At 50.5% G+C, this 27728-nt stretch overlaps 1 protein-coding gene and 1 pseudogene across 2 annotated transcripts in view; one reads left to right on the forward strand and one right to left on the reverse strand.

Moving 5' to 3' along the window:
• The window catches only part of UNC5B (unc-5 netrin receptor B), an 83442-nt gene extending 69457 nt beyond the window's left edge, over positions 1–13985 (reverse strand). For both annotated transcript variants that reach the window (XM_028512808.2, XM_028512807.2), the window contains exon 1: positions 13452–13985. In XM_028512808.2, coding sequence (XP_028368609.1) covers positions 13452–13530 — 79 coding nt within the window. In that variant the 5' untranslated portion in view covers positions 13531–13985. The remainder of the gene's footprint in view (positions 1–13451) is intronic.
• Positions 13529–18665, forward strand: LOC118500953 (annotated as a pseudogene).
• Positions 18666–27728: the final 9063 nt, after the last annotated feature.

Here is a 27728-nt window from a genome sequence, read left to right on the forward strand (position 1 = left end):
ATGGTGTGAAACGTGAAGCAAGTTTTCTCTTTTCCAAATGGCTGCCTAGCTGTCCTAGCATGCTTACTATGAAGTCCTCCTTTGTCCCAGGGACCCGAGGGGCCACCTTCTTCACCTACAGTGAGTTCCATGTGTGCTCAGGTCTGGCTCTGACTTCCTCTGATCTTTAGCCAACCTGTTTTCCAGTTTGCACACCAGTTCCACACTGTCTTAATTATAGAGGGGTTATAGCATGTTTTCATATCTGGTAGGGAGAGTTTTACTTTTTCTTTACCCACTCTTATGCCTTTAATTGATTTCTCTTGATTAATCCCCATTGGGTAATGGCTCTAGCACAGTGCTCAATGGCAGAAGAGATGATGGGTCTCCGTGCTTTATTACTGATATTAATAGAAATGTCTTTAATGTTTCCCCATTAGAAAAGACACTGGCTTTAAGGACTAGGGTATATCTAGTTCAAACTACATAACAAGTATCCCTTAAGTCCTAGCTTCCTGAGTGCTTATGCCATGAATGGGTGCTGCATTTTGTCCAAGCTTTTTTATATCATTTACAGAGATAAACATGATTCTGTTCACTTAGATTCATTAATATGATGTATGATACTAATTTGGCATGCTATTAATAATACACAAAGTAATTTTAACAGATCAATATTAATGGATTAATTTTGAACCAACTTTGAATTCCTAGAATAAAACAGATTTGGTCATTGCATATTCTTTTTTCTTTTTTTTTTCCTTTCTTTTCTTTTCTTTAAAGCTCATTTTCTTTTTCTTTTTTTTAAAAAAGATTTTATTTATTTATTTTTAGAGAGGGAAGGGAGGGAGAAAGAGAGAAAGAGAGAAAGATCAAAGTGCGGTTGCTGGGGGCTGTGGCCTGCAACACAGCCATGTGCCCTGACTGGGAATCGAACCTGCGATGCTTTGGTTCACAGCCCGCACTCAATCCACTGAGCTATGCCAGCCAGGGTTGTGTATTATTTTCTTTAGAAAAGAAAAAAGAAAATGGAATTGGATACCAGTGATGACAGCTACCATTTATTGAACAGTTTCTCTGTCCTCTCCGTATATTATTATCTAATTCAAGCCTCAAGATAACTATGTGAACCAGGCGTTATTATTCCCATTTCACTGAGGAGGAAACTGAGACCAACAATGGGGAGGTGGCCTGGCTAACACCACACGGCTAGCAAATATTGGGACAGGGTTGGATCTTGGATCTCAGTTATGTGGGTACCATTACTTGGCTGTTATTTCTCTATATTAAAATGCTTACTGTTTGCTAAGATGTTGGATGGGGAATATCTCTGTAGGAACCGGAGTGAGGGTCTACGTACCCCTACTTCCCGAAAGCTGTCCTCCTGAACCCACCCCCCCACCAGCTTGGCAGAAAAACGATGTGAGGAGCTGGTGAGCACTGCTGGCGGGTACGGTCAGCAAGCAGTCTGCAAGATGCCCCGGAGTCTGCAAAGCAAGGTGGCAAGCAGTCCTCGAGGCCCGCCCCGTCCCCTCCTAGCCTCGACCTCACTCCATCTCGGCATTTATGTCTCAGGCTGCACACAGTGGGGGAACCACTCGGAGAAAGGAGATCGATCCAGGGCGGTGGTGGGCTGCAAGGGAACAAAGTACAGAGAAGAAAAGCCTAACCCTCCACTCCCTGCTGGTCCCGCCTGCCCTGTTTTCTAAGAACGGGCAGCCGGCCGAGGGATTATGTAACTTCTGGTGGGCACGGCAGATGGTGTGCTGGCTTGGACACATCAAACCCGGCACCGACACTAACCTTCCTTGACGTGGCACCCCGGCTTCCTCTGCTCTGGAGTGTGGAGCATGGAGAGGGATGGGAAGTGACCCAAACTGTTGTCATCTACCTCAACAGCCACGGCCAGCCAGGCCATGAAGAGATGCCAGGGCCCACACAGCAGCGGGAGGTTCCAGCCAGGGAAATGGAAGTGTGGGCTCTCCCCTCCCTGCCCCACAGCGAATAGCTCTCGGGACACACTGCATAGTCCCTGGGGTAACAGACCTTGCTCTGACAGCCTCCTTCTGCCTCAGATCAGCGGCCCCTGGGGGCCAGAGAAAGTTTCCAAAGCACCTCTCTGGGTGTTTTCTCCCTTAGTCCTACCCAGCATTCAACTGCTTTTATTCCTTTCACTGATGGGTAAGCTGAGACTCAAAGATGAGTGATTTGCCTGTCACAGAGTTGGCCTCACAACTGAAGCTTCCAGACATGCCTGCCCCAGCATTCGTTCCAAATATATATGACAACGCAGGCTTCACCCCTCACTGTAACCCCCTGACTGATCACCAAGTCACCCGTGGGCCATCCTGAACTTCACGTTTCAAATACTCCCTGTGTCGAGAAGGAAACCTAGGAAAGAAGGAGGGTGTAACCAGCGATCTGTGGACAGCTTTCCTCCCAGGTGGCAAGAAACGGAAACTGCCCTTCAGGACTATGCCCCCTCTTGTTCTTGCACCACTGGTGTGACCTCCCCATCAATCAATCAGGGCCCCATTTTACAGAGAGGACGTGCAGGCTCAGGGAACTGCAGTTAGTGACAGCCAGAGCTTAACTCAGTTTCCGAACTCCAGCGTGGCCTCCTTTTGTTTGGACAGGTGAGGGGACTGAAGCCCAAAGAGGGAAGGGAACTATCTCTATGCCACATGGCAGTAGGGCTGGGCTGGAATCCAGGTCGCCCAATCTTCAGCTCAGCGCCCTTTTCGCTGTTGTCTCTTCTGTGTGCATGTCTACATCAGTGAAGTGTAACAGCAGGAAAATGTGGGGTCAGATTAAATTTGCGGCAGGGATCACTGGGCCCAGCAGCCCCAGCTGTCTCAGACTGCCAGGCAGGAATTCCAGATCAGCCTGTGGAAGGCGCTCCTGGCAAGGCCTAAGAGGCGCCCAGCTGCGAGGGTGGTGGCTGGGCCAGGCATGCTGCTGCCTCAGCCCAGGGCCGGGGAGGGGGCTAATCTCCCAAGGATGCTCCGTGAATCTTAGCACTGGATAGTGGGCCAGGGAAAACCTGGCTCAGCCAGACTCTGCAGCCCAAACTGTTCCCCTGCACCAAACCCAGCTCCTGCCGAGAAGATGGTGGCAGTTACTCTGGAGGGCTGAGGCCTGCGGTCAGACCCTGCCTGTGAACCTTCAAGTATATCCACTCAGCCCCCACGGGCTGCTAGGCATCAAGGCCAGTGTCCATGCAACAGGCATTTTCTCGAGCCACAAGAAGGCAAGGTGGAAGGGAATGATCAGTGGGCTTGGGAATATGAGTAGGGAACACGGTAAAAGGGCCTGGACCAGCTGTGCCACATGATGGCCACCTTGCAGGTACACTCATAGTTCACCAGCCCAGCATGTGTCTGCCAGTCTGCTTTGTCTACACAAAGGGGCCAAGATCATTTGACTAGAGTATTTGATTAATTCTTTGTGGCTCCACTGGATTTAGTGAATAAATTCTTTCCTACCTAGGGACTCTGACCACCGAAGACTTAGTTGTGACTTCTGTCATGCCTGGTATATAGTAAGTGCTTGAAGACAAAAAGCAGGAGAGAATGAAGGAAGAGGGAAGGCAAAGAGGAAGAGAGTCTGTAAGCAAAGCAGGTAAGAATCTTCCAGTTCTTTGGTTCTTCATTCATGGTTGCAAGTCCAACACAATTAGGGACTGAGTAACAGCAACCTCTTGGGTGAATGAGGTCTGACCGTGAGTTCCTCAGTCACCCATCCTACAATATTTACAGAGCACCTTCTCCGGGCTGGGGACTGTGCTGGGCACCAGCAACGTGCAGGTGAGCAAAATCAGACAAATCAGACCCAGTCTCCCTGGTTACCTGGTGTCACAGCTGCTCTCCCGTCTCTAGTTGTTTTCCATCCCATCCTGCTTCCAGCCACTGACCCTGCTTTCCATTCCCAGGACCCTGGCTCCTTGATGGGACAGGGAAGGGTGAAAGGCTGCAGCCAGGACATAACCCCCTCACGCCCCCCAAATCACTTATCATGCTGAGTCTCGCTCTGCCCTGCTGAGTCAGAGAATGACCAAAGGAGGATGGGGGAAGGTACCAGGAACAACTTCCCTGATTTCCTGACTCAACTTCTTGTAAGCTCTGCGTGTTCCCTGGGTGCTCAAGCCCCAGGCTAGGCAGGCAGGCACCTCTGATCACATTACAGAGATGCCTTCCTTCAGCTGTCTCCTGGCCAGCAATGCCTCCAGACACCCTTGGGGCCTCTGGGGGTTGCAGGCTCCTACGTGACCTCAGCAGCAGGCGTTCTTCCCAGACCTTGGCGATGCCTTCTGGTATCCACCAGGCCCAAGTGGGCACCGGGGACCAGAAAAGGCAGTCTCCCTCCTCCTGCCCTCTCCCTGGTTCTCCACTCAACCTGGAAGCTGCCACTTGGGAATCTGTCCCCTTGGTCTCCTGCCCAGAGATGTACAGAGAGAGAAGCAGGGCCCAGCCCAACCCAGGGGTGAGCCAGACTGAAAGAGGGGAGAGGCAGGAAGGAGGGAGGGCAATGGAAATCGATGCGAGCTTCTCTGTGCCAGAACTCTGCGTGCTGTTCCATATCACATCTCCTCACAGGTGGAGACACTGAGTTTCAGAGAGGTTGTGCCTCCTAGCCCAGGCACTCAGCAAGGGCCAAATCCTCTTAAGTCCAAAGCCTTGGTCTTTCCACTGTACTAACAAGGAATCCCTGGCTCCAGAAGTCTTGTTTTACCAGATGATCAGATATGAGTCAGTGGCTGAATTTGGAATTCGCTTCCTTGGGAGGATGTGCCAGCACTTCGAATCCAGTACCTTCACATACGCATCCCCTGCCAGGAACGCCCTCCCCATTTACCCAAACTCCTTCAAAAGCCAAGTGTCACTCTTCTCTTCTCCAGGAAGCTTTCCCTGACCAGCCACCCAGGCCCACAGGAGCTTTCTCTTAAGAGCTTAAGCATTTCCCGTCGAGTCACCCAATATTTGGCATGAATAATGATGATGACGACGATCACAGTGAATGTTACTGAGCAGTGCAGAATGCGCAAAGCACGTGTATGCGTGATCTCACTCATCCTCCCAACAATCTGATGAGACTGGTGCCACTACCACTTTGATTTTACAAATAAAGAAACTAAAGCTCAGAGAAGGCAGGCAACGTGCTCTAGGACGCACAGGCAGATGGCGGCACAGCCAGGATAGGAAGCCGAGCAGCCGGACTGCACAGCCTGCCCTCTGAGCCCCACGCCAAGTCTCTCCCCAGACACGCATGGTTTGGCCTGTCCTTGAAGGGGCTCCTCTCCGTTGAACCATCATCACACACTCCTCTTGCACGCCAGCATCACAGGCCTGGCACATGGCTCATGCTTCAAGAAGCAACACAAAGCCCGTCAATTCAAGGGTCAGGCCTGTGCTTTGCTCAACTCTGACCCCAGAGCCTAGTACTTACTCAGAGTTGTAGGGCTGGGCTGGGCTGGTGTTCTAATACCCCATGTGGGGACAGGGCTGCTCAATCCCGCCCCCAAGTTCAGCCACCCTCACCCCTGAGGGATGAAACACTAAATGCAATGGCCAGGTCTGTGCAACCTGTTCTGCCACAGCCTCCAAGGGCCCCCCTGGTGAGGGTGACAGGGTGAAGGGAGCAAGTGCCTCTTCTCTCACGTGTCCAGACTCGTTCTGCTGGTGGGGTTCTTCTCTGCCTCCTGGGCCCTGCTTGGTATCTGGGGCTGTCTGAGGCAGGAGATGCTTATAGAGCAGGAGAAGGGGACCGAGGTCCCGGAGGGTGATTTATGACTTCAGAGAAAGAGAGAGAGACACACACATACCCAGGGCTGCATAATGCTCGCAAGGGCATTCCAGTCGATATATTGACTTTCTGGAGGGGCCTCTGTAAACACAAGTGGTTCTGAGCCTCAGCTACTGTGTCTCTTGCTGGCTACTGGGGTCTCTTCAGATGAAACCAGACCAAAAATCCCAAATAACCCCAAACACCTATAGCTCTTGAGGGTCATCCTTCCACCTTTCCCCTATCCCAAACACATAGGTGGGGAGACCAACCAGAGGTAAAGGCACTTGCCCAAGGTCACACAGCAGAAGAAAGCAAGAAACAGTCTCAGAATTCCCAGGTCCGGGGCTGCGGGGCCTCCAGGCCCTGAGCCTTCCGGCTTCCCGCCCCACGCCGCTCCCCCCAGAAGGAAGATGTCTGAGGTGCCACAGGGCTCTTCTGGGAGGCTGTGTCTCAGGGCCCCCTGTACTTCACTGCGTGCGGGCACCATGTGAAGTGCTTTATCGTACATCAGGTCGTGTGATGCTCAAAACAACCCTGTGAGAGCGATATTATTATCCTCATTCACAGACGAGGAAAGTGAGTGCAGTTAGGCGAGCTGCCCAAGGCCACAGAGTTAGTGAGCGGCAAGGCTGGGGGCTAGGTTAGCCTCCTCCAAATTCCAGTTGGCTAAGCCAGGTCTTCTCTGCACCCGAAGCTGAGGCCCTGGGGAGAGGCTGTTGTGAGCAGGGGTGTGTAGGGGGCCAGGGGCCCTAGAGGTGGTATGACAATGAGCCTTCTCTTTCTGACTGGCTCATGGGCGTGGCTAGGCTGCGGCCTCGGTCCTTTCCTTCTCATCCACTCTGTGCCTCCAATGGGAGCACAGCAGAGGGCAGAGAAGCCTACACCCCCATGGCCCCACCTCCCATGTAACCCCTTCCAAGGCCTTGCCCAGGTCCCAGCCTGCAGTCAGAGGTAGCTGAGGCAGGTCCCCAAGGTGTACCCCTTCAGTCGAGTCTCCAGGGCCCAGGGGCGGAAACATGGCCTGGGGCTGGCCCACCAAGGGTTGGGGCCCACCCACAATGGTGGCCAAGCAGATGCTGATTGGTCTCCTGAGTGTGGGTCTGAGGGCAAGCGCTCCTGCCCGGGTGCCCAGCTAGCGCGCTCTCGGCCCCATCTTCTCTTCAGAACACGTTCTTGGAAAAGGAGACAGGCAAGATCCAGCTCACATCACCCCCCCAGGAAGCCCAAGGCTTAGCAGGTTCACTCTTTGCTGTGCTCTTCTTCCCTGCATATTTTGTTGCCTTCACTTGGCATCCTAGACTCTCTGAATGTCATTTACCATTTCTGGACCAGGCATCAGTATCCTGCACAGACAGGGACCTCTGGGAGGGCTGGGGTCAGGGGTGCTCTGGCTCTGACCCGGGACGTTGGTCAGCTTCCTAAGCGGGCACCTATCTCCTTGTGGGGCTCTTACAGGGACCAAGTGAGTTCCCCCCCACCCCGAGAGGGTTTGATAAGCTGTAGAACAATATGCACACTGGCAGTCTGTCGCTTCCTATAGGCCTCTCCACTCCACAGCAGCACGTCTCATCCTAGAGTCAAGGGTGGCAGTCCTCGGTGTGGGCAGAAATAGGAAAACAGGGGAACCCTTTGTGACCGAGGACAGTGGAGTCCGGTGTGTGTGTGTGTGTGTGTGTGTGTGTGTGTGTTCCCTTTCATTGCTTCCAGGAAGAGTCCCAGCCCTGCCATGCCTGCCTGGGTTGCTCTTCTTGAGGGCTGCCACTCATTCAAGTTCAGCCCGACTCTTCTCCAGCAAATCTAGGAGACTGCACACCTCTCGGAGGCTGAAGTGAGCCCTGCCAATGCTCTGGGTAGGCTGTGAGCTGACAGCAGCAGGCCCCAGGGCTCCCTGTCCTCCTGGGGGCAGTTAGTTGCCCGAGCTCCCAAGGTGGTTTTAGGGCCAATCTATGGCCAACCTGCCTCTCTGTGGAGCAGCAGAGCACACGTCAGGCAGGCCTGTCCCATCTGCCTCCATAGGAAAGCTGGCCTCCATCCTTCCAATTCTAGACCCTGGCATTGGGACCAAATCCTGCTCGTAGTTCACAGTGCAGGACAAATGTGGTCTCATTAGTGCTGAAGGGACAAAGAGCTTGGGTCCCATCTCCAACTGGCGTCCCCCCAAACAGAAAACAATGCATGGAGCTTCCCCTGCCTGGGTCACTCACTGTCCTCACTACACAAACCTGTTTCTATTAATACACAAACACCACAGCTGTGCCCATGTGCGCATTACACACACCACACACACCGAAAAACACACACACACAGCCATCTATCTACATTGCACACCCTGTATATAAAAGGCATAATCTCAGCGCACACTTCCACTCTGCCGCACATATCACCTCCACACACACTGAGCACCCCAGCGCAACGCTACACCCTCACCTCCCACTGCACACTCCCACCTCCACCTACCTCCTTAATACATACTCTCGCCTCCCCCACACATACCCCTTAATAAACACTCTCATACCCACAGCCCGCCTTCCTACAGAAATGAGCCGAGCAGCAATGGGGAAGTTGTGAGGCGCTGGGGGCAGCCTGTTCTGGGAGGTGAGAAGGAGGGTGGCTCAGTGCTCTTACTCCTTTGGCAGTGGTGTGAGAGCTCCCCCAGCTCCAGCTGAAAAATTTAGCTCAGCAAGAGAGGGGGGAGAGGGGGGCGAGGGGGCACAGGAGAGGAGGGGGAGGAGGTGGTACCAAGGTGTGCAGCTGGTACCGCAGCGGCAGTGAATGAGCTATGGAAATGCCAATCAGGCTGCCAGGTCGGCGAGGGTAAATTCTGGAACTCCCAGCAACCTGGTGCTTTTGGCAGAAAGAAGAGAAACAAAAGGGGTAGGGGGTTGTGGGGGGGGCAGCAGGGAGGCGGCTGATTTATGCCTGCACTTCTGGCAAACCGGTTTCCGCAGCCATTAGCATCTCAGAAGCTGAGGATCAGAGATAGAGGGGCGCGGCTGGGGACCTGTGGATTGACCTCACTGGAGCTGGTGTGCCCTGCGGGGGTGGGGGTGTGCAGCCGCTGCGGCACTGGAAAGGAGTTCAAATCCAGTGTGCTGTCCCCCCCACAACTGACAGCGAGAAGCTAGGCCAGCTACAGGATGCCACACTTCTCCCAAAAAGCCAAGGGGGGCTCGCCTGGCTCCTTCCAGCTCAGGAGCACCAAAATGCACCTATAAGGGAGAAATTCCTGGGGCTGGGGGTGGGTTTGGGGGGGAGGGCACTTGGCAGAGCGCAGGCCCCAAGGTGGCAGGAGGTGGCCTCCCAACCCCAAATTCAAAAGCATGGAGTGCAGATTCCTTCCAGCTTCCAGAAAGTGCCCTTCCTTGTATTATTCTAATCACGGAATTTTAAATTTTCCCTTTAAAAAATCCCAAATAACAAAAAAGCACAGAATGCACTTGTTTGGTTTCATTTTGCCTTCACAGCTTTAATGACTCCCTTTGTGGAAGCTGTTTAAGAAACCAGTGAGGAAGAGGAGGAGGAGGAGGCCAGGAGAAACACCAGCTTGGGCCTCCACGGCTCTGCTCGCTCCTTCCTCTACCCCCACCCCCACCCCCAGCCAGCCCAGGCAGTTCTCTTGCTCCCAGCCCCTGGGACATAGGCAAGGGCCAAGTCCCAGCCTATGACCTGGCTTCTCCTCCCTTTCCTACAGGCCCTGGTGGCCCCAACCCGGTCCCGAGGTTGAAAAGACCACGTCTAGCCAGCAGGCCCCGGGGGAGGCTCCAGGGCAGGCCATTCAGAATCGCCAGCCTTGCTCTTTAAGCACTGGGAAGGAAGGGCACGGGGGAGGCGACCTCAGCTCAGGCCTAACTGCCAGGAACAAGTTCAAAGTACCTTCAATCCAGCAGAAACTCAGCAAAGTGGGGTGCACAGGGAGATGGGCCCAAGGGAGCTTGGCTTGTGATTTATTTTATCAATACCTGGGGCAGGCTGGGGCAGTTGCTGAGAAGACAGGTGCTGGGGGAGCCGGGGTGAAGCCATCTTTGGGCACCAGCCTCAGCTCAGGGCCTCACCTCTGACCTCGGTCCTGCCCTGTTCCACCACTCCAGGGTCCACACTCCCACCTCTCTCTCCCACATCCTGCGACAACTCTGTCTAACACAGCTAACCAACCCTCTCTTAGGTGGCAACTGAATTTCAGAACCTCAGTCCCAGCCCCGATGGCGGGCCTGCTGCCCGGGGGAACGAAGGAGCCGGAAGGACTAGACTGAGGTTTGCGAGGACTGAGTTCCAATGCCAGCTCTGCCCCCGAGCCCCAGGGCAACCCTGGGCAAGTCGGGGCCTGTCCCAACGCTTCGGTAGTTAAATAAGTGGGCTGGAAAAAGGGGAGTTGTTTTGTCCTGCAGAATTCCCAGTTGCGGGGTGGGAATGGAAGAGAGGAGAGATCACATCAGAAATTCCTCCACTGTAGTGGAACTTTCACTTTAATGAGCAACCCATTAAGGCACTTCTAAAAAATGAATGTTTGGGGTGACATTAGTTAGTAAAATTATATTGGTTTAAGGTGTACAACCCTGTAACACATCATCTGTGTATCGTATTCTATGTTCACCACCCCAAGTCATGCCTCCGTCTGTCACCATTTATGCCCTTCTACCCTCTGCTGCCCCATCCCCCACCATTTCCCTCTGGTAATGACCCAACTATTGTCTGTCTATGAGGTTTTTGTGAGTTTTTTTTTTTTGCTTAATCCCTTCACCTTTTCACCCAGCCCCCATACCCCCTGCCCCTCTGACAGCTATAAATCTGTTTCTATTTTGTTTGTTAGATAACTTTGTTCATTAGATTCCACATATAAGTGAAATCATATGGTATTTGTCTTTCTCTGACTAGCTTATTTCCATTAAGACACTCTTCATTTTCCATTTGTTTAAGTGAGATGGGTGTTTGGTACACTGCAGAGGGAGCCAAGACGACCATCTCTCCCTCCCTCTCTCTCTCTCTCTCTCTCTCACACACACACACACACACACACACACACACGGGCACGCACACCAGCCACACTAGGAAAACTCCGATTTTAATTGCACCTTAAAAAGAAGTGTTATCATGGCACCTCAGCTCCTTCTCAGCCACCCCATCCAGAGGCCAAGGAAAGGCTCATTAAAAGCTCCAGGAAAGGCTGAGGGGTGGGGTGGGAGGAGACTCCCGAGCCAGCCCAGCTTTGAAGTGGCCTCTCCTGGGCAGTCACTTTGCTGACATGTCTTTCTAAGGGTCTGAGGTTTTACAGTTCCCAGTTTGATTTCTGCACCATCAAACTTCATGCCTTGAAAACCATTCTCATATCCACTGGGGGTGGGGGCAGGGAAAGGAGGTGCCTGCCGCTTGAGAGGAGGGGGACACCACCAAGATAAAGTGACCTCTGTGAGGACAGCCTTCTCTGCCTCAGCTTCATCTCAGGCTCATGGCAGAGAAACGGGTGGGGCCACAAGGAAGAGGGCAGTGTGGCCTGAATCAGCGTGGCCACTGGACAGGAGCCCTGAATACAAGCCTGCGATCTGGATCTGCGGACAAGGGAAGACAAGACGTAAAGAAAGCCAACAAACACTCTGGCCTTGGTTTTCCTCATCCGTGAAATGGGGCTCATGAGGGATTCACTGGGAAAACCCAAAGAACATTCTGAAAGATGCTCTGAGCCTGTGGCATTGGGGTTGTGGAGGAGGAAGGGACACATTCTCCCTCCTGAAGTCAGGTTTCTAAGGGCCGCACTTTCTGAGCAAGGGGAAGGCTGCAGGCCAACCCCAGCAGTTGGCCCCTCTCCAGGCTGGTGGGCAGGCAGCCCCTGCCGTGCTAAGTAATGAGCACAATTCCAGCACCGGTTCTGCTTGCTAGTGAGAAATCAAAGCCCAGTATTAGAGGCCATTCTGGCTGGGCACCATTCATGCCCAAATCCATCAAAGCCCTGGGCTGGGGTTCCTTCTGGGGAAAGTGGGGGCTGGAAGCTTTGTTAAGTGGGAAAGGCAGTCCACCCCCAGCTTCCCCAGCTGAGAGTACTCTGCAGCTCCAGAGAACTGGAGGCCAACCAGTCTTTCTCCTGCCTCCCAGAACTCGCTACCGCCAGTAACCTCAGTATTTATTCCTGCTCTCATTGCCCCGCTGCTACAAAATCAGCTTCCCAAGACCCAACCCTGCCCATGTGCCATTTACAGAAACTTCACCCTACCCTTCAATCACTCCCCTCAAACACCCTCAAACCAGAAACCAACAACCCAGCCCAGCACCTCCCACATCCAACTGTACTCTTTGTAACAAGGTTGGTCATTCAGCAGCCTGCCCCTCACCCCCGTCATTACCTTCCAACTTCAAAACACTGCTTTAAATACCAGAGTCTGCCCAAATCATAATTAAGTTGGATCAAATGATTATGTTGTAACTTTACAACACAGGGCTGGAAAAAAATAGTGTGTGTGTGGGGGGGGGGGGGGCGCACTAAAACCAAGCCCTTACTCCTGGGCCGTGGGAATCATTAATTCCAAAGTGAGGACTCTCTGAACCGCTGTTTATTGGGTGGGGTGGGGGGTGGCGGATGTTAACATCCCAGCGGAAGGTGGAGGAGGGAGGCTTTCGTCATCCTGTCCACTTTCTGCACCAGTTTTCCTGCCCCATACTCAGTCTCAAATCGGAGGACTCCGTACAGGATGCCCCCGCCCCAGGAGCCGGGGCGCCCCGCGCGGCCCCGGCCCCGGCCAGCCCACCTGCTTGGGTTCCGACAGCAGAGAGGTTGGTTCCCGCGCACTCGCAGGCTCCCGGGGAAGACGCAGCCCAGTCAGCGACGCTGGGCCCAGCTACAGACGAGCGAGACGTGCACCCATCCATGGCGGGGGTGTGCTGGGGTAGGGGTGAGGAGAGGGACTTTATTTTAGGAGCCCACCAACCCCTTTAGGACGTCTTGATGGGTCCAGAGTAGGAGCTGTACGGAGGCGAGCGCACCTTGTTTGCTCTCCCGGCGGGGAGAATGTCAATGACCCATTAAAAAACAAAACAAAACAAAAAGCAGAATCATTACGTACTCCCCCCCACCCCCATACACACATAATCTCCAGAAAAGAAAAAGGAAATCCTTCCAGACCTGTGGGTCGCCGACCTCGGGGTAAGATGTACGTGCAGAATTCAGCCCTATCCCCTCCAATAGCCAAAGCCCTTCAATCCGCCACCACGGCTGGCGGAGCGGCTGTGCGTTCGCGTGCTTCGCGGGTCCTCTCCCTCCTTCTCGCCTGGGCGAGCCGGGACCCGGGCTAGGAAGTTGCCGGCGAAACACAAGCTAGCGTACACCTGGCCGAGGCAGCAATAGTTTTTCTGAGGCGGCGCCGCCTGGCGCGCAGAGAGCCAGGGTCCCCTGGAGGCGGATCCTCCTGGCTGCGCAGACCCCGACTCGGGACACCGTTCCAAGTAAAAGAAGCGATCCCTTCCCGGTGCAAGCAGGAGGTTTCCGGCTTACTTTGAACCCTATGGCCTGGGCCAGCCCTTCACCCCCTACCCAGCGAGGTGGCTGGGTGGGGCAAAGAAATATACCTTCTAACTTGGGGGCCTTAGCTGCTTCCACTGCGAGAACCTACGCCGGCGACCTACCACCTCAACTTCGGACCAGAGTGAGAAGCGAGGGTCCCCTCATCCCCCGCCCCCATGCCCGATCGCTCCTCGCTCCTTACCTGCTTGGCTCAGCCTTGGGTCCCAGCAGAGAAGCAGCGCCAGCAGCAGCGCACCCCGCGCTCCGCTCTGGGCCCACATGCTCCCGTGGCCCGGCTCGGGCGCCTCTACCCCGGGGCTCTCTCCCTGGCCCCAGACTCGCCGCCGCCGTCTCCTCCGCCGCCGCCGCCTCCACGCCGTCCTCCCCGGCGCCCGGCCGCGCCAGCCCGTGCCCTCCGTTGGGGCAGCGGCAGCCACGCTGCACAGAGGGCCGCCTGGCGCTCGGAGCGCGCCGGGTGCTGGGCGCCCGCCCTGGACCCAGGCTCCGACGCGCCCCTCTCTTCGCTCCTCTGCCTCCCGGGATCCGAGCGCTCTCCGAGCTCCCACCCTTTGGCTCCGAAGTTGGGCGCCGAAGGTGAGTGCGCTCTGCCGCGCTCACAGATGCCTTTGCCGCGCCGTCCGAGCCCCCGTGTGGTGCGCCTCTCTGCGCCCCGCCGCAGCCCGCGGCCCCGGCGCCCTCACGGGTCCTCGCCGCCTGCCACAATGCTGAGCGCTGCGGCTCGCTAGTCCTAGTAAGTCTGCTAGCCCAGGGGTACCGCGCCGCGGGGCGGAGCCTGGGCGTGAGTGGGCGGGGCCGGAGGGGGGCCTTAAAGGGGGGAACCGACGGCCTCTTGGGCGCGGCCTTGACAGTATTGGGGGGCCTTTTGGGGGGACCTCGCGAAACGCTGCGCCCAGGGCGTTGAAAAACCTGGCGGCTGGATTATAGCTGGAAGTGGAGTCTGCTTAATTTGTTTTCCAAAAATTAAGAAAATGTGCCTTTGTGCTCTTCTCCTTTGTGCTCTCAGCTTTCTTCTGTGAACTCAGGACTTTTACTTTTAGTTTCCCGGCGTGTATTAAGCTCTATGCCTTCCACACGTGGGGTCTTTCCAAAAAGCCTCCATAAATGAGACAACCTCTAACACTCATCATGTTCTGGTTAAGCTGGGGTTTACAGCTATGTGAACTTGGGCGCAGACTTGTATTATCCTGGTCGGCCCTACTTGTCTGTATGACCTTGGGCAGAACTGTTTACCAGACCTCTCTGGACCTTTGCAGCCCTCAGGTCCTAAGATGTTAAAAACCCAGCCCCAAGGGACAGTGGGACGGAGGGGAGAGGACAGCCATTTTTGGCTCAGTGTACACTTGGGCTCTGTCTCTTACTTGCTATGTGACCCTGAACAAATTAACCATTTGGATACTCCTTTTGTCACTATCTGTAAAGGGGAGAGTAATGACAATAGCTATTCTCATAAGGAGATGTAGAATGGAATGAAAAAAAAAGTATGAAAACTGCAGCACAAATGTCAGTAATCTCTCCCCTCCCAGGGAGTCTGATTCCTGGGGGAGAGTTCTGGCCACCCCAGGTGGGGCTAAGGGGTACATGGGGCTAGGTGGAGTTTGGGGATGGGTGTCTTGAGACCGAAACCCAGAGACATCAGAAAGGGTGAGTCAGCAGAGACTTCTAGGTGCCAGGCATGGGGTTAGGTACTTTGTATGCCTTATGTCAACAAATCTTCACAACTCTCTGAGATAAGTACCATTTGCACCCCCATTTTACAGATGAAGGACCTGAAGCACAGAGATGTAAAGTTATTTGCCCAAGAACACACAGCTTTGAGTGCATGAGTAAGTGAGTGAATGAGTGAAAGGACAGGAGAAGTAGGACTGAAAAAAAACCCCTCTGAGCTGGGGAGCCCCCACAGCCATGCCTCCTCTGGGGCTGGACCGAGCTGTGAGAGGGGGCTGGAAGCCAGGAGGACTGCCTCTTTCACCAAGCCCCGATCTGTTCACTACTTGGGATTTTTCCAGAGCTGGGTCTGGAATCACCCCTCAAATATAGATATTCTGGGGCCACTTCAGGAAAGGATGAAGGAAATTAGAGAGGGGTCCTGCCAGGCCCAGGAGCCAGTAGAGGGTGTGCTGGAATAGGGCGAAGTGTCCCCAGGGGTGCTTCCTTGGTTGGAGGAGAAAGGATTCAGGGGCAGACCTGTAGGCTGGAAGGGAATTTTGTGGGTGCAGAGAAGCAACGAGGGCTTGCCCCAACTGTTTCCTCCAAGGAGAGATAAAGGCAGGACTTCCCAGTACCCCCCCTTCATAACACTCCCTTGCAGGTTGGGGTCTGGAGCATTTGGGGGTGTGTGTATGTAATCAGTTCACCTCCCCAGCCCTCTCCAGCTGGCATCCAGGGTCAGGAGGGTGGACATGGGTAGAGTGGGACTCCCTGGGGAAGAACTCTGACCAACTGAGAAAAGTCCGTATGGGCAAAGGTAGGTAAGCTGTTTTTAGCGTGGCCCAGGACAACCCAGGCAAGGGCAGTGGATGAGAGAGTCAGTAGCTTATCGTACCAGCCAGCTCCACCCGTCCACATAGCTGCAATCACCTACACACACACCTCCTCACCCCCGGACACAGCTACAGGGCACAACTGGCTGATACACACCTGCGAAAGGTACACACAAGTAAATATACAACAAAGACACACAGGTGAAGAATGACTCTCCCAGAAACATCAGTGTACAAACAGGTACACTGCAGAGACAACCACATACCAAAAACACAGGATTAAAAAAAGCACACACACCCCCCTCATCAGAGACACAAACACATACACAGGCACACACATCCAAAAGCACTAATACACTCTAAGGCAGAAGACACCAAAGATAAATAGATATTTAGATACTTAACGATCACCAGGAAATGCATCCAGGGGCCTAGGTACCAAGATTCACCTCCCCAACCTGTGAGACTAGCTCTTCCTTGCAAAAGGCTGATGGCTCTCTTGCCCACAGGGCTGCCTCCCAGACCCACTGGCCCAGACTCTAGGACTTGCATTTGTTATTGCCATCGATTGCTGTATGTGTGTTATATTCCTCCTAGATTGTTAGAGTGTGAGTAGGATATTAATGTATGTTGATGTTTTACCTTGAGTGAACCTGCATTCGATAAAAGCTGAGTGAATTGCATAGTAACCTGGTGTGACTCTTGTCTATTTCTTGATCCCGGGTTGCTCAGTAGGCAGCTAGCTGAACAGTCGCCTGGCCGACTTATAGGAAAGACTATATCTCAAAACATAATGCTCTCGCAACATTCAGGCAGTAATTGCACCAGGTAGATCTCTAGTCCGAGTGTCAGGTTTCGTGACTTTGTTTAATTTCTGGCTGGAGAAATGAGAGATTGTGGGAGGGGGGCAAATAAAAGGAGAGTGGTCATTTCTCCCTCTTCTGTGGGTCCTGGCCCCACTTCCCTCTCTAGCCTAAAAACTCTTTCAATTCTTGAAATACACCCATGGGAGGTTCTGGACCCTGTCTTCTCCCAGAACTCCAGCATCAGGGTCGGGCACTTACCACACGGAGGATCCCTCCCATGCTGTTCAAGTATCTAGGAGAATGCCCCTTCCCTGGCCACTGCAGCTAAGCAAACCACTGATGATGGGATTGCTCCACAGCCTGGGCATCTCCTGGGCCCAGCGAGAGGACTTCAGAGGGAATCAGTTTGCCCCTGAGCCCACACCTTTCCCTGGGATGGGTAAAGAATAACAAGGCCCAACTCTGGGGGACCACATGGGAGTAACTGGATTAAGACTTTTTCCAGGATGTTCCTAAGCCCAAAGCCATCAGACTCACAGCAAAGGGGTCCTGCTGTGAGTTAAGGAAGAAGATGATACAGTAAGCTGCTCGGAGGCAGAGGTACCCCCCTTTCTCATTCGCCGTTATGTAAGCAGTACCTAAGACAGTGTGTTACAGGCGAATATTAATATTCACTGTGGATACATCAATGATGCTAGAAGGGAGGAGTTACTGGTCAAAGGGCCCACAGCATTGCCAATAGGTACTAGAAAGAGCCTCTCACCTCCCCCCCCCATTTCCTGGGCGACTGGGGGCGGGGCTGAGGCTGGAGGTAGGGCAGCTTTTGTGCAGTATAACTGCTCTGAAATCAGTCACATGTTTTACAAACTGGACAGTGACTCTTTGCATTTTCTCTTCCCAGCTGGCACCAAGCCACAGGCATCTCTCAGCACAACTGGCGCAAGTGCCCTAAGACTGGGGGCAAGAGAAAGCCCTGCCACAAGAAGTGAAACTACCGGCTGGGACACCCTGCTGTCCACTAAGATCGCTCCGACTGTGGACATGGTCCGTGTGTGGGAAGGTGACAGGAAGTACTGAGCCTTGAGGCTGGATGAGGGCAACTTCTCCTGGGGTTCGGGGCGCTGCATGCACAGAACCGGGATTACTGATGTCTACAACACACCCAGCAAAGGACTGGTCCGCACCGAGACCCTGGTAACGAGCTGCACGGGGCTCACCGACAGCGGTACGAGTCCCACTATGCGCTGCCCCTGGGTCGCAAGACAGAGGCCAAGCTGACTCCTAAGGGGGAAGAGATTTTAAACAAAAAATGATCAAAGAAAATTCAGAAGAAATATGATGAAGGGAAAAAGAACGCCACAATCAGCCGCCTTCTCGAGAAGCAGTTCCAGCAGGGTAAGCTTCTTGTGTGCCCCGCCTCAAGGCCAGGCCGGTGTGGCCACGCAGGTGGCTCTGTGTTAGGGGGCCTAGGGGCTGCAGTTCTAGCTGAGGAAAACCAAGGCCCGGAAAGGCAAAGAAATCCTCCTCCCTCCTTTCCTAAAAGCTTATGTAAAAACAACAACCACCACCACCACCACCAAAAAACTTTATGTAATAAAGGTGTTTATTGTTGGAAGAAAGAGAAAGAGTGGGGGAGGGAAGGAAAGAAGGGGAGAGAGAGAGAAAGTCACAGAGCCAATTTTGACCCTCGGTGGAGACTGCAAATGCTTCCATGGGCTCCATCATTTCTCCCAAACTCGAAGAGTGTGTTGGAGCCAGAGTTCTGGAATCCAGAGCTGATGGGTGACCCAGGCCCCGGGGTGCCCTTACCTGCTGGGAGAGCTTGGGCTGGCTGCTGAGCCTTTCCAAGCAGCAGTTTCCTCAGTTGTAAAATGGGAACAATAACTAGCTCACGGGATTAAAAAGAATATACAGGAATCCCCTGCTTTGTCTGAATACAAACTACTAATGAAGATTTAAAGGCAGCTGTAGGGGTCCCGGCAGGCTAGGCTGGCAGCTTTGTGTGGTTGGTGCCTCCCTCTGCGGCCAGTACCCTTGTGCTCACTGGTGCCACTAGGCGGCGCGCTGCACCTTACGCCTCCTCAGTGGCGGCTTCAACCTCCATTCTGAGGCTGTGGGTAGGAAAGGAAGAGCCCCCCGTTGGCTTCTACCTGGGGGCCCCTTGGAGTGGGTCTCAGCCCCCGGATTGTCATGGGGAGGAGCCTCTCAGATACTGGGTTTTCAGGATCTTGGGTGGAAAGGTTTGGGGCTCAGTTCACAATCCTCCCCCCAACCCCCCACGCCCGCCCCCAACCTGTCCAGTCCAGAGAGGATTCCAAAAGCCTGGACCCTGGGGAAGGAAGCATGTCAGGTTGAAGTTCTCGATGCTCTACCACATTTTTGTAATAATATTATTATGGCTAATGTGGAGCACTGTCTGTGTGCCCCGTGTTTCCCTGGTCCTTTACGTGCTGACAACAACCTTATAAAATAAGTAAATACTGTTATTACTCCTATTTACCGGATGAGGGAATTGAGGCAGAGAGGGAGCTTGCCTGAGGTCACACATGGCTCGTAAATGGTGCGGTGGAGACTCGGAGACAGACAGACTGGGTCTCAAGCTTGTACTGTAATTTTTAATCGAGACTAAATGTACATAATATAACATTTGCCATTGTAACTACTTAAAAGCATATAATTCGGTGTTTTTTGTATATCCATGATGTTGTGCAATCATCACTACTAATTTGATAGTGTCTCATCACCCCAAAAAGAAACCCCATTCCATTAAGCAGCCACTGGCCTTTCCCCACTCCCCCAGCCCCTGGCAACCAGGAGTCTACTCTCCGTCTCTATGGCTTTGTCTGTTCTGGGAATTTCATATGAATGGAATCATACACTCTGTGGCCTGGACATGAAGCTTGGGATCACAGCTTCTACTAAATACCATGACGAATTGCTTCTTCCTGTTCCCCACCCCCACACACGTGTTTCCTCTTCCCTGGTGGGAGGGCTTTCTCCCTGGAGTGTAAGAGCCTTGGGGTCGTGTACAGTAGGCCTAGGATCAAATCCTGACTCTGTCTTAGACAATACACTGTGCTGTCTGTCACCTTCTTTGGGAACAAAAAGGGTATTTTCTGTTGTTAATTTTCAAAAATAAACTTTTCACTTTAGAAAAGTTTTAGATTTACAGAAAAGCTGCAAATATACAGGGTCCAGCACAAACAACACCCCTTTTTTATTACAAAGTGATAAGCATGTAATTCTGTAACATAACAATATCACACTCAAGCACACCATATGACGTTTTAGGTGAGACGTTCGAATTGAAACTATATACTAGTACACCCATATTATTACCCTACCAACCACACTCAAGTAGGCGTTACTTCCACCGGAGCCCGTAGAAGTCAAGACACCAAAGGCAGTTCAGAGCACAGCGGGAGGCCAGTGAGATTTCTTTTGGCCTCCCAGAGACCCTGGGCCAGAGCTGCAAATGGTGGTGCCTGGGGACTCTGGGGGAGAGGAAGAAGTCTCTGGACTTTGAGCCTCATTGAGAGTGAGGATTTGGGGATGGGGTATAGAAGGGGAACAGAGGAAGAGGGGCTGCAATGGAAGAAATAGTGAGATGAGCAGGAGGGGCGGGTGAGGGAGAAGGTGGGGGATGTGGGCTTGGACATGGTGCATTAGAGGCGACTGTGGAATTCGCAGCACACAGATGGGAATGTAGGACTGACCGGTATTTGCAGGAGTGGTCACTGTTATGAAAAAACAGCAAGGCCACCTAATGTATACCGAGCAATTACAGCGAGCCAGACACCATACCAAAAGCTCTTTGTGAATTAGCCGCTCAACCTCCATTATAACCCAGGAGGTAGACTCTGTGATCATCCCCATTTGAAAAATAGGAAAATTGTACCTCTGCTTTCCCTGCCTCCTAGCTGGAGACAGCTGCCAGGTTCGAATCCTGGGTATGCTTAGTTCTTTCAACTTAACTCAATTTTCCATTGTTCATCTCCATTGTTCTTGGAGGTGGGTGTTAATCACAGACCCATGAAAGTAGAACCTGAGGCTCCCAGAGGGACAGGGACAGCTGTCAAGTACTGACTCTCAAGCTTTGAGCCCACGTTCTTATGCTCCACACCTCCAGCCTGTCCCGGGCCCTGCCTGGGGTCATGGGTGGGGGTTATCAGTACAGGGATGAGGGGAGAGGAGACAGAACAGTCTGACAAGGTTTAAAGTAACAACAGGGACCTTTCAAACATTCTCCTACTTTATTGTTTTAAACCTTTCAATTTAAATGTATTCAGGTAAACATCAAGTCACTCTGTCTGGTAAAAACATCCAGGCACATCACATTTGTCTTTAAACTATAATAGTACAGACCTTGGCATATAAAAAGTGCCTTTGCCATTTCAAATAGGTCTAGTTTCAGAATTGCTTTTGTGATGCTCCCCGTCATGTAATAATGGACTGTTAATCAAATTAAATACAATATTTATACTATTCAGAGAGTACAAGATAATGTAAGTAATTCACTCAATGAGATTCATATTTAAATCAACTTTATTTACAAAACACTATCTTGATCACTATAATTCTATAAAGCTTTCATTTGGGCAAAAGTATAATCACTTAAGTTAAAGCAGTTCCTTAAACTAAAAATGGGAGATCATTCAGGATTAATTTGAAAGAGAGACAGAATTCCTATTCTGTCTGGACTCCTACTCTGTCTGGGTCTGGGTTTCCAGTGGCAGGTTCTTGTGGATGATGGGCAACAAAGATCTTCGCTGGAGAAACAGGCAGGGGAAGAAACCTGATAGCAAAGTGGGGTGTGTGTTTGTGTTTGTGTGTACGTGTGTAGGGTGTGGAGTGAAAAACTGCCTTCTTAGTACTGACTCCTGAGGAAGGGCCAGATGGGGAGCGCCCCTTGTGAGATCCTCTGCTCTGTCTTCCTTGTAACATCAGCAGCCACCTCATCTGGTTCTAAATATTGAGATTTCTTTGTTCAGCTCTTTTGCTATAAATCGATCCCACCCTGAACTATGAAGCTGGACCTATCTAGCTCTCCATTGGTTGTTTCTGGATCCGCTGTTCCCGATGACTTTCTCATTGCCGGCATCTTTGAAGTAGAGCTCGAGGCCGTCAGTCTGAATGTGTATACAGAGATATATATTTCCTCTTAACATAGCTACGCTTTTCGAGACTTTTACCTGTTCTTTCAAGTTGTTGGGTAAGTTGTACAGTGAGCAATTTTTAAACAATTGAAAATTTCTGCTCTAAATTAAGAGAGCTATAGAAGATCCCAGCGATTGCTGCCCGGAACATCATCACCCAAGGTCATGTGCAGAAATTGGGATTTAGACCGATGTTGCCTCGCTGGTGTCTGTCGCCTGCTGGAACCAGGAGAGCCCAGTGGCGAAGTCACAGTGGGAGGAGGAAGCTCAAAGAACTAGCACACCCTTGTTCCTGCCCAGCGCTGCTTCTTTCTCTTTTTTTTTTTCACACGGAAGGTGTAATTTACATATGGGGAAATGTACAGATCATAAATTTTAAGAAATATAACATTTGATAAGTGACCCCGATCCCAATCAAGATACAAACATATCCATCACCTCAGAAAATTCCCTCCTGTTTCTCCCCAGTTAGTCCCCCACCCTGCAGAGGCAGCCGCTGCTCTGAATTGTAACACCATAGGTTTGTTTCACACGGTCCTGAATGCCGCATATGTGGACTCAGAGAGTATTTGGTCTTCTGTGACTGGCTTCTTTTGTTCAGCATAATGACTGACATTCCAGGTTGTTGTGTTGTGGTAATAGAAGTTTGTTCCTTGTTATTACCAAATAGTATTATTTGAATACACTGTAATTTGTTTATTCATTCTCTCCTAATGGGCATGTGGGTCGTTTCCCATTGTAGTCTGGAATGAATAAAGCTGCCAGGACTATTCTTGAACAAACTTTGTGTGTACGTGTGTATGTTTTCATTTCTCGGTAGTAAACACCTAGGGGTAAAATTACTGGGTCATCAGGTAAGGAGAAATATATGTTTAATTTCATGGAAAACTGCCCAAGCTGTTTTCCAAAGTTACTGTAACGTTTTTATATTCCCACCTTCACGATATGAGAATTCCAGTGGTTCCGCACCCTCACCGACTGTCAGCTTCGTTCATGTCAGCCAGTGGGTGTGAAGTGCTATCTCAATTTAGTTTTAATTAGCACTTTCCTGATGACTAGTGATGCCGATCACCTTTTTATATGCTTCTTAGCCATTTGTATATCTTCTCTGCTGAAGGATCTGTTCAAACCTATTGTCCAATTTTTATTGAGATGTCTGCCTTTTCATTATTGATCGGCAGGAGTTCCTTAAACACTCTGATTGCACGCCCTTTGCGGACATGGGTTGCCAATATTTTCTCCCCGTCTATAGTTGGCTTTTTCATTTTGTTAATGGTGTTTCAAAGAGCTAATGTTTTAATTTTTAAATTGATAAAAATCAATTCTACAGTTCTTCTTTTATGGTTATTGCATTTTGTGCCATTAAGATATTCTCCTGTTTCCTTCTAAACATTTTATAGTAATTAGCCTTTATGTTTAAATCTACCCATCTTTTTTTATTGAGGTATAACTGACATTTAACATTATATTAGTTTCATGTGTACAACATAATGATTCTATATTTGTATACACTGCCAAATAATGACCCTATATGTCTAGTTACCATCCATCACTATACAAAGTTACAAGTTTTTTTTCATGTGATGAGAACTTTTAATATCTACTCTCTTAGCAACTTTCAAATATACAATACAACATTATTGGCTACAGTCACCATGCTGGACATTGCGTCCACATGACTTACTTATTTTATAGCTGGAAGTTTGTACCTCCTGACCTCCGTAAGTCTACCTGTCTGTAATTACTTTTCATGTACAGTGTGAGGTAGAAGTTGGAGTTATTTTTTCCCACATGATTATCTAGTTGTTCCAGCATCTTTTTTTAAAGACTTTCCTCCCATTTAGTAGGTTTTTGTTTTGTAAATGGTTTCCTTTGCTGTGCAAAATTTTTTAGTTTGATGTAGCCCCATTTGCTTATTTTTTCTTTTGTTTCCCTTGCCCGAGGAGATGTGTCAGAAAAAATACTGCTGAGAGAAGTGTCAGAGATTTTACTGCCTAAGTTTTCTTCTAGGAGTTTTATGGTTTTAAGTCTTACATTTGTCTTTAATCCATTTGGAGTTTTTTATACTCATATATGGTGTAAGAAGGTGGTCTAGTTTCATTTTTCTGTACATATCTGTCCAATTTTCTCAACGCCATTTGTTGAATAGACTGTCTTTACCCCACTGTATGTTCTTGCCTCCTTTGTCATATATTAATTGGCCATACAGGCTTGGGCTTATCTCTGAGCCTCTATTTTGTTGTAAAGTACAGCATAGGAAATACAGTCAATAATATTGTCATAACTGGTATGGTGCCAGGCAGGTACTTGAAATATCAGGGGGATACTTTGTAAAACATATGATTGTCTAACCACATTGTTGTACATCTAAAACTAATGCAAAATAATATTGAATGCAAACTATAATGGAGGCATAATTTTTTAAAAAGGAAAGAAAATACTTTCCTTTCCCATTGAAATATTTGGCCACCTTTATTCAAAACCAATGGACTCTATAAGTGTGGATCTGTTTCTGGATACAAAACAGAGATTCTGTTTCATTAATCTGTTTGTCTGCCCCTACCCCAATACCACACCACCTTTAACACCACAAGTTTATAGTCCATCTTTAAGTCCTCTAACCCTATTTATCTTTTCCAATATTATTTTGGGCCAGCCAGGTAACTCGGGTAAAGCATTGTCCCCGATACGCTGAGATTGCGGGTTAGATCCTTTTTATATATTTCTAGTAGGTTTGATTTGATTTGACTAGGGATGTTTGCGTAGATGTTTTGAGAGACTTTAGTCTGTAATTTTATTTTTTGTAATTTTTTGAGGTTTTGGTATAGGGTCACGTTGGTATCATAACCTGAGTAGGGAAGTGTTGCCTCCTTTTCTAGTTTTGAAAGGAGTGTGTGTAAGGCTGGTATTATGGTATTCTTTCTTTCTTTTTATGTATTTGATGGATTTAGCAGTGAAGCCACTTGGGCCCAATATATTTTTGTTGGAAGTTTCTTAATGTTTCCTTGGTGTTTATTGCTATGCTTCCCTCTTAGAGCTGCTTTTGCAGCACCCCGTAGGTCTGGGGATGCTGTATTTCCATTTTTATTTGTGTCAAAATATTTTTTGATATCCCTTTTCATTTATTTTTTTTGTATAATGGTTAGCAGGAATATGTTGTTTAATTTCCACATATTTGTGAATTTTTCATCTTTCCTCCTATTATTGATGTCTAACTTCATGCCGTTGTGGACAACAAAGGTACCCAGGGTGATTTTAGTCTTCTCCAATTTGCTAGGACTCCTTTTGTGACCTGCCACACGATCTGTTGTGGAGAATGGCCCATGTGCACCGGAAGACAATGTGCATTCTACTGCTGGGGGATGGAACGTTCTTCATACGCGTGAGGTCTTTCCAAGTCCAATGCCTGGCTCAAGTCCAGTGTTTCCTTGTTGCTTTTCTGTCTGGATGGTTGAGCAAATAAAGCGAAGTTATATTTCACTCCTCACATTTTTCGTCTAGATAATAATCATAAAAATTAAAAAAATATTTTAATACATATAAGGAGGTAGAAAAATAGAAACACGTCCCTCTGTCTTATGGTAAGGAAAAGATCAATCGGATTCTTCCCAGGCTGAGGGGACTGGTGCTCGGCTTCAGCTTTAATTAGATTGAGTTCACCTGCGATTAGCTCTATTTCCAACCTCAAGTGCAATGAGCAGCTTTTTGATCTTGTTATTGAGCTGGAAAAGGGTTTGGCTGAAGTTTCAGATGGTCTTTTTGTTTACTTTCGGATTTGACTCTGGCAGAACCACGGAACTGAAGGGCTGGGAGAAGACCCAGCACCACGCGATCCCCTTGTGCACGCTCTGTCAGACCGCGGAGGAGTCGGACGGTGGAGGAGTCCGGCTCCTGGGACTGGGCTCTGAGCTCCTCTCCCAGACAGTCGTGTGACCTTGGGTGAGACCCTCACCTGTCTCACCCTCAGTTTCCTGTCTTGAGAATGGGCTTCATGCCTACCCTGTGGGATTATAATGAGGAGGAAATGAGATGAGGTCTGTGATAGGAACAGCACCATGACTGCCACACAGTAGCTCCCTTTCACGTTACTCTAGTCCTCTGGGGTCGGAGCACTCGTCTCTCCTGGAGGGGTTGCATTAGCACCGCCTCTTACCAGTGGCAACAACAAAGGGGACCTTGTAAGGGCTTTAGTCCTCCCATAATTGCTACCTGTCCCTCCTTCAAGCCATCGCCCAAAATAATATTGCTTGATATGAACACTTGGCACTTTTTATCAAGCTATGTAAAAGTATGTCTAAGAGTACTGTTCTGGGTTGAATTACGTCTGCCTCTCAAGATGCATTGAAGTCCTAACCCCAAGCACCTCAAATGTGACCTTATTTGGAAATAGAATCTTGGCAGATTTAACCGAGTTAGGATGAGGGCATTTAGGTGGGCCCTCGTCCAAGATGACTGGTGCCCTTAGAGAAGAAGAATTTGGACACAGATGCAGACAGAGGGAAGATGACATGAAGACACATGAGGAGAACGCCACGTGAAGATGGAGGGCTGGAGAGAGGCAGCCCAGCCAAGAAACCCCGAGGACTGCCGGCCGCACCACAGGCTAAGAAGAGGCAAAGAGGGTTTCTCTTCCATCTCAGAGGGAGCACAGTCCTGCTGACACCTCGCTCTCAGACTTGGAGCCTCCAGAACTACAAGATAGTAAGTGTCTGTTTTTTAAGCCACCCAGTGTGTGGCACTTTGTTGTGGCAGGCCTAGGAAAAAAAAATCCAAGCACCTTTAGAAGTGTTACTCCATTGACCCTACATAGAACCAAGTATAATCCCCACCCAACCCCTCTCTGTGTCCCTCAATATCAGAGTTTCTTCCTCTGAGTCCCTCCTAGTTGGGGCTCTGGAGCAATGTCTTTGCCCCACCTGGAGAAGAAGCTACTGGTTCTCCCTCTTCTTTTGCACTGCCCGCCCCCATCTCATTCTGCTCTCACCTTCTACCTCTCTGCTCATTCTCCAAAGGGGGCACCTGGACCCACAGGGAAGCAAACATATCTCGAGTCCCTCCTGAGCTCTGCAGTACATGGTCCCATGGGGTCTTGCAGCCCCACCTTCCCAAGGAGGGTGCCACCAGCCTGTTTACCTGTGAGGACATTGAGGCTTGCAGCGGTTGGGGAACCTGCTCAACGCCACACAGGGAATGTCAGGAACCAGACTGTCTGTTGCTCTGGAGCCCCCTCTTTGCCCTGCCGCAGGCTGGCCCGTGCTGAGTCCTGTTCTCTCTGAGGCTGTCCTGGCCGGCCTGTCTGGTCCGGCTGAAGGGCTCTCTGCAGTCTGCACTCACTCTTGCTAAGGAAACAGGTCTCCTTCCTGGTGGCTCTGGTTGGGCAGGACAGCTCCCCTGGGCTGGACAGTCTTTTCCTGTTGACTAGTAACTTCCTGTGTCTCCCATTGATGCTACTTCAGGCAAAACCATGCTGGGAAATGGAGAGTAGCAGCCTGTGTGTGTTCTCTTAAGCACTTCCCTTTCTTCTTCTTTTAAATCACTTAACCAGATGCTAGACAATTGTGTAACATTGTGTTAATGTTTTTTTCATCCTCTGTTATCTGACCTGGAAACTCCTCCAATCATCGGTTGGGCCTTGGTGAGGTGGACGGGGCACTAGAGGCCTGAGGTCCAGTTTTGTCCCCTCACTCCCTATGTGACCCTGATGCTGAGGGCAATAATAATGGCTCTGTCTACTGAGCACCTGCTGTGCCCTGGGCTCTTTGCACAAGTGACCTCATCCTCACTCAAAGACCCTCACGAGGTAGGATGGTGGAGGCACTACCAGATGCCAGGGCGAGGCTCAGAGAGGCTGAGTAACTTGAGCAAGGATGCCCAGTGAACAACGGCAAACCTGGGGTTTAAGATGAGGCCAATGAACCTGAATGTTTCCACCACACTGCTGCCACTTCTCCCTTCTGGGTCTCAGTTTCTCCAGTGGTGAATGAGAGATTGGACTAGATGGTCATTTGTCCCTTTC

The sequence above is a fragment of the Phyllostomus discolor genome, chromosome 5, assembly GCF_004126475.2.
Source record: "Phyllostomus discolor isolate MPI-MPIP mPhyDis1 chromosome 5, mPhyDis1.pri.v3, whole genome shotgun sequence".
NCBI classification, from domain to species: Eukaryota; Metazoa; Chordata; class Mammalia; order Chiroptera; family Phyllostomidae; genus Phyllostomus; species Phyllostomus discolor.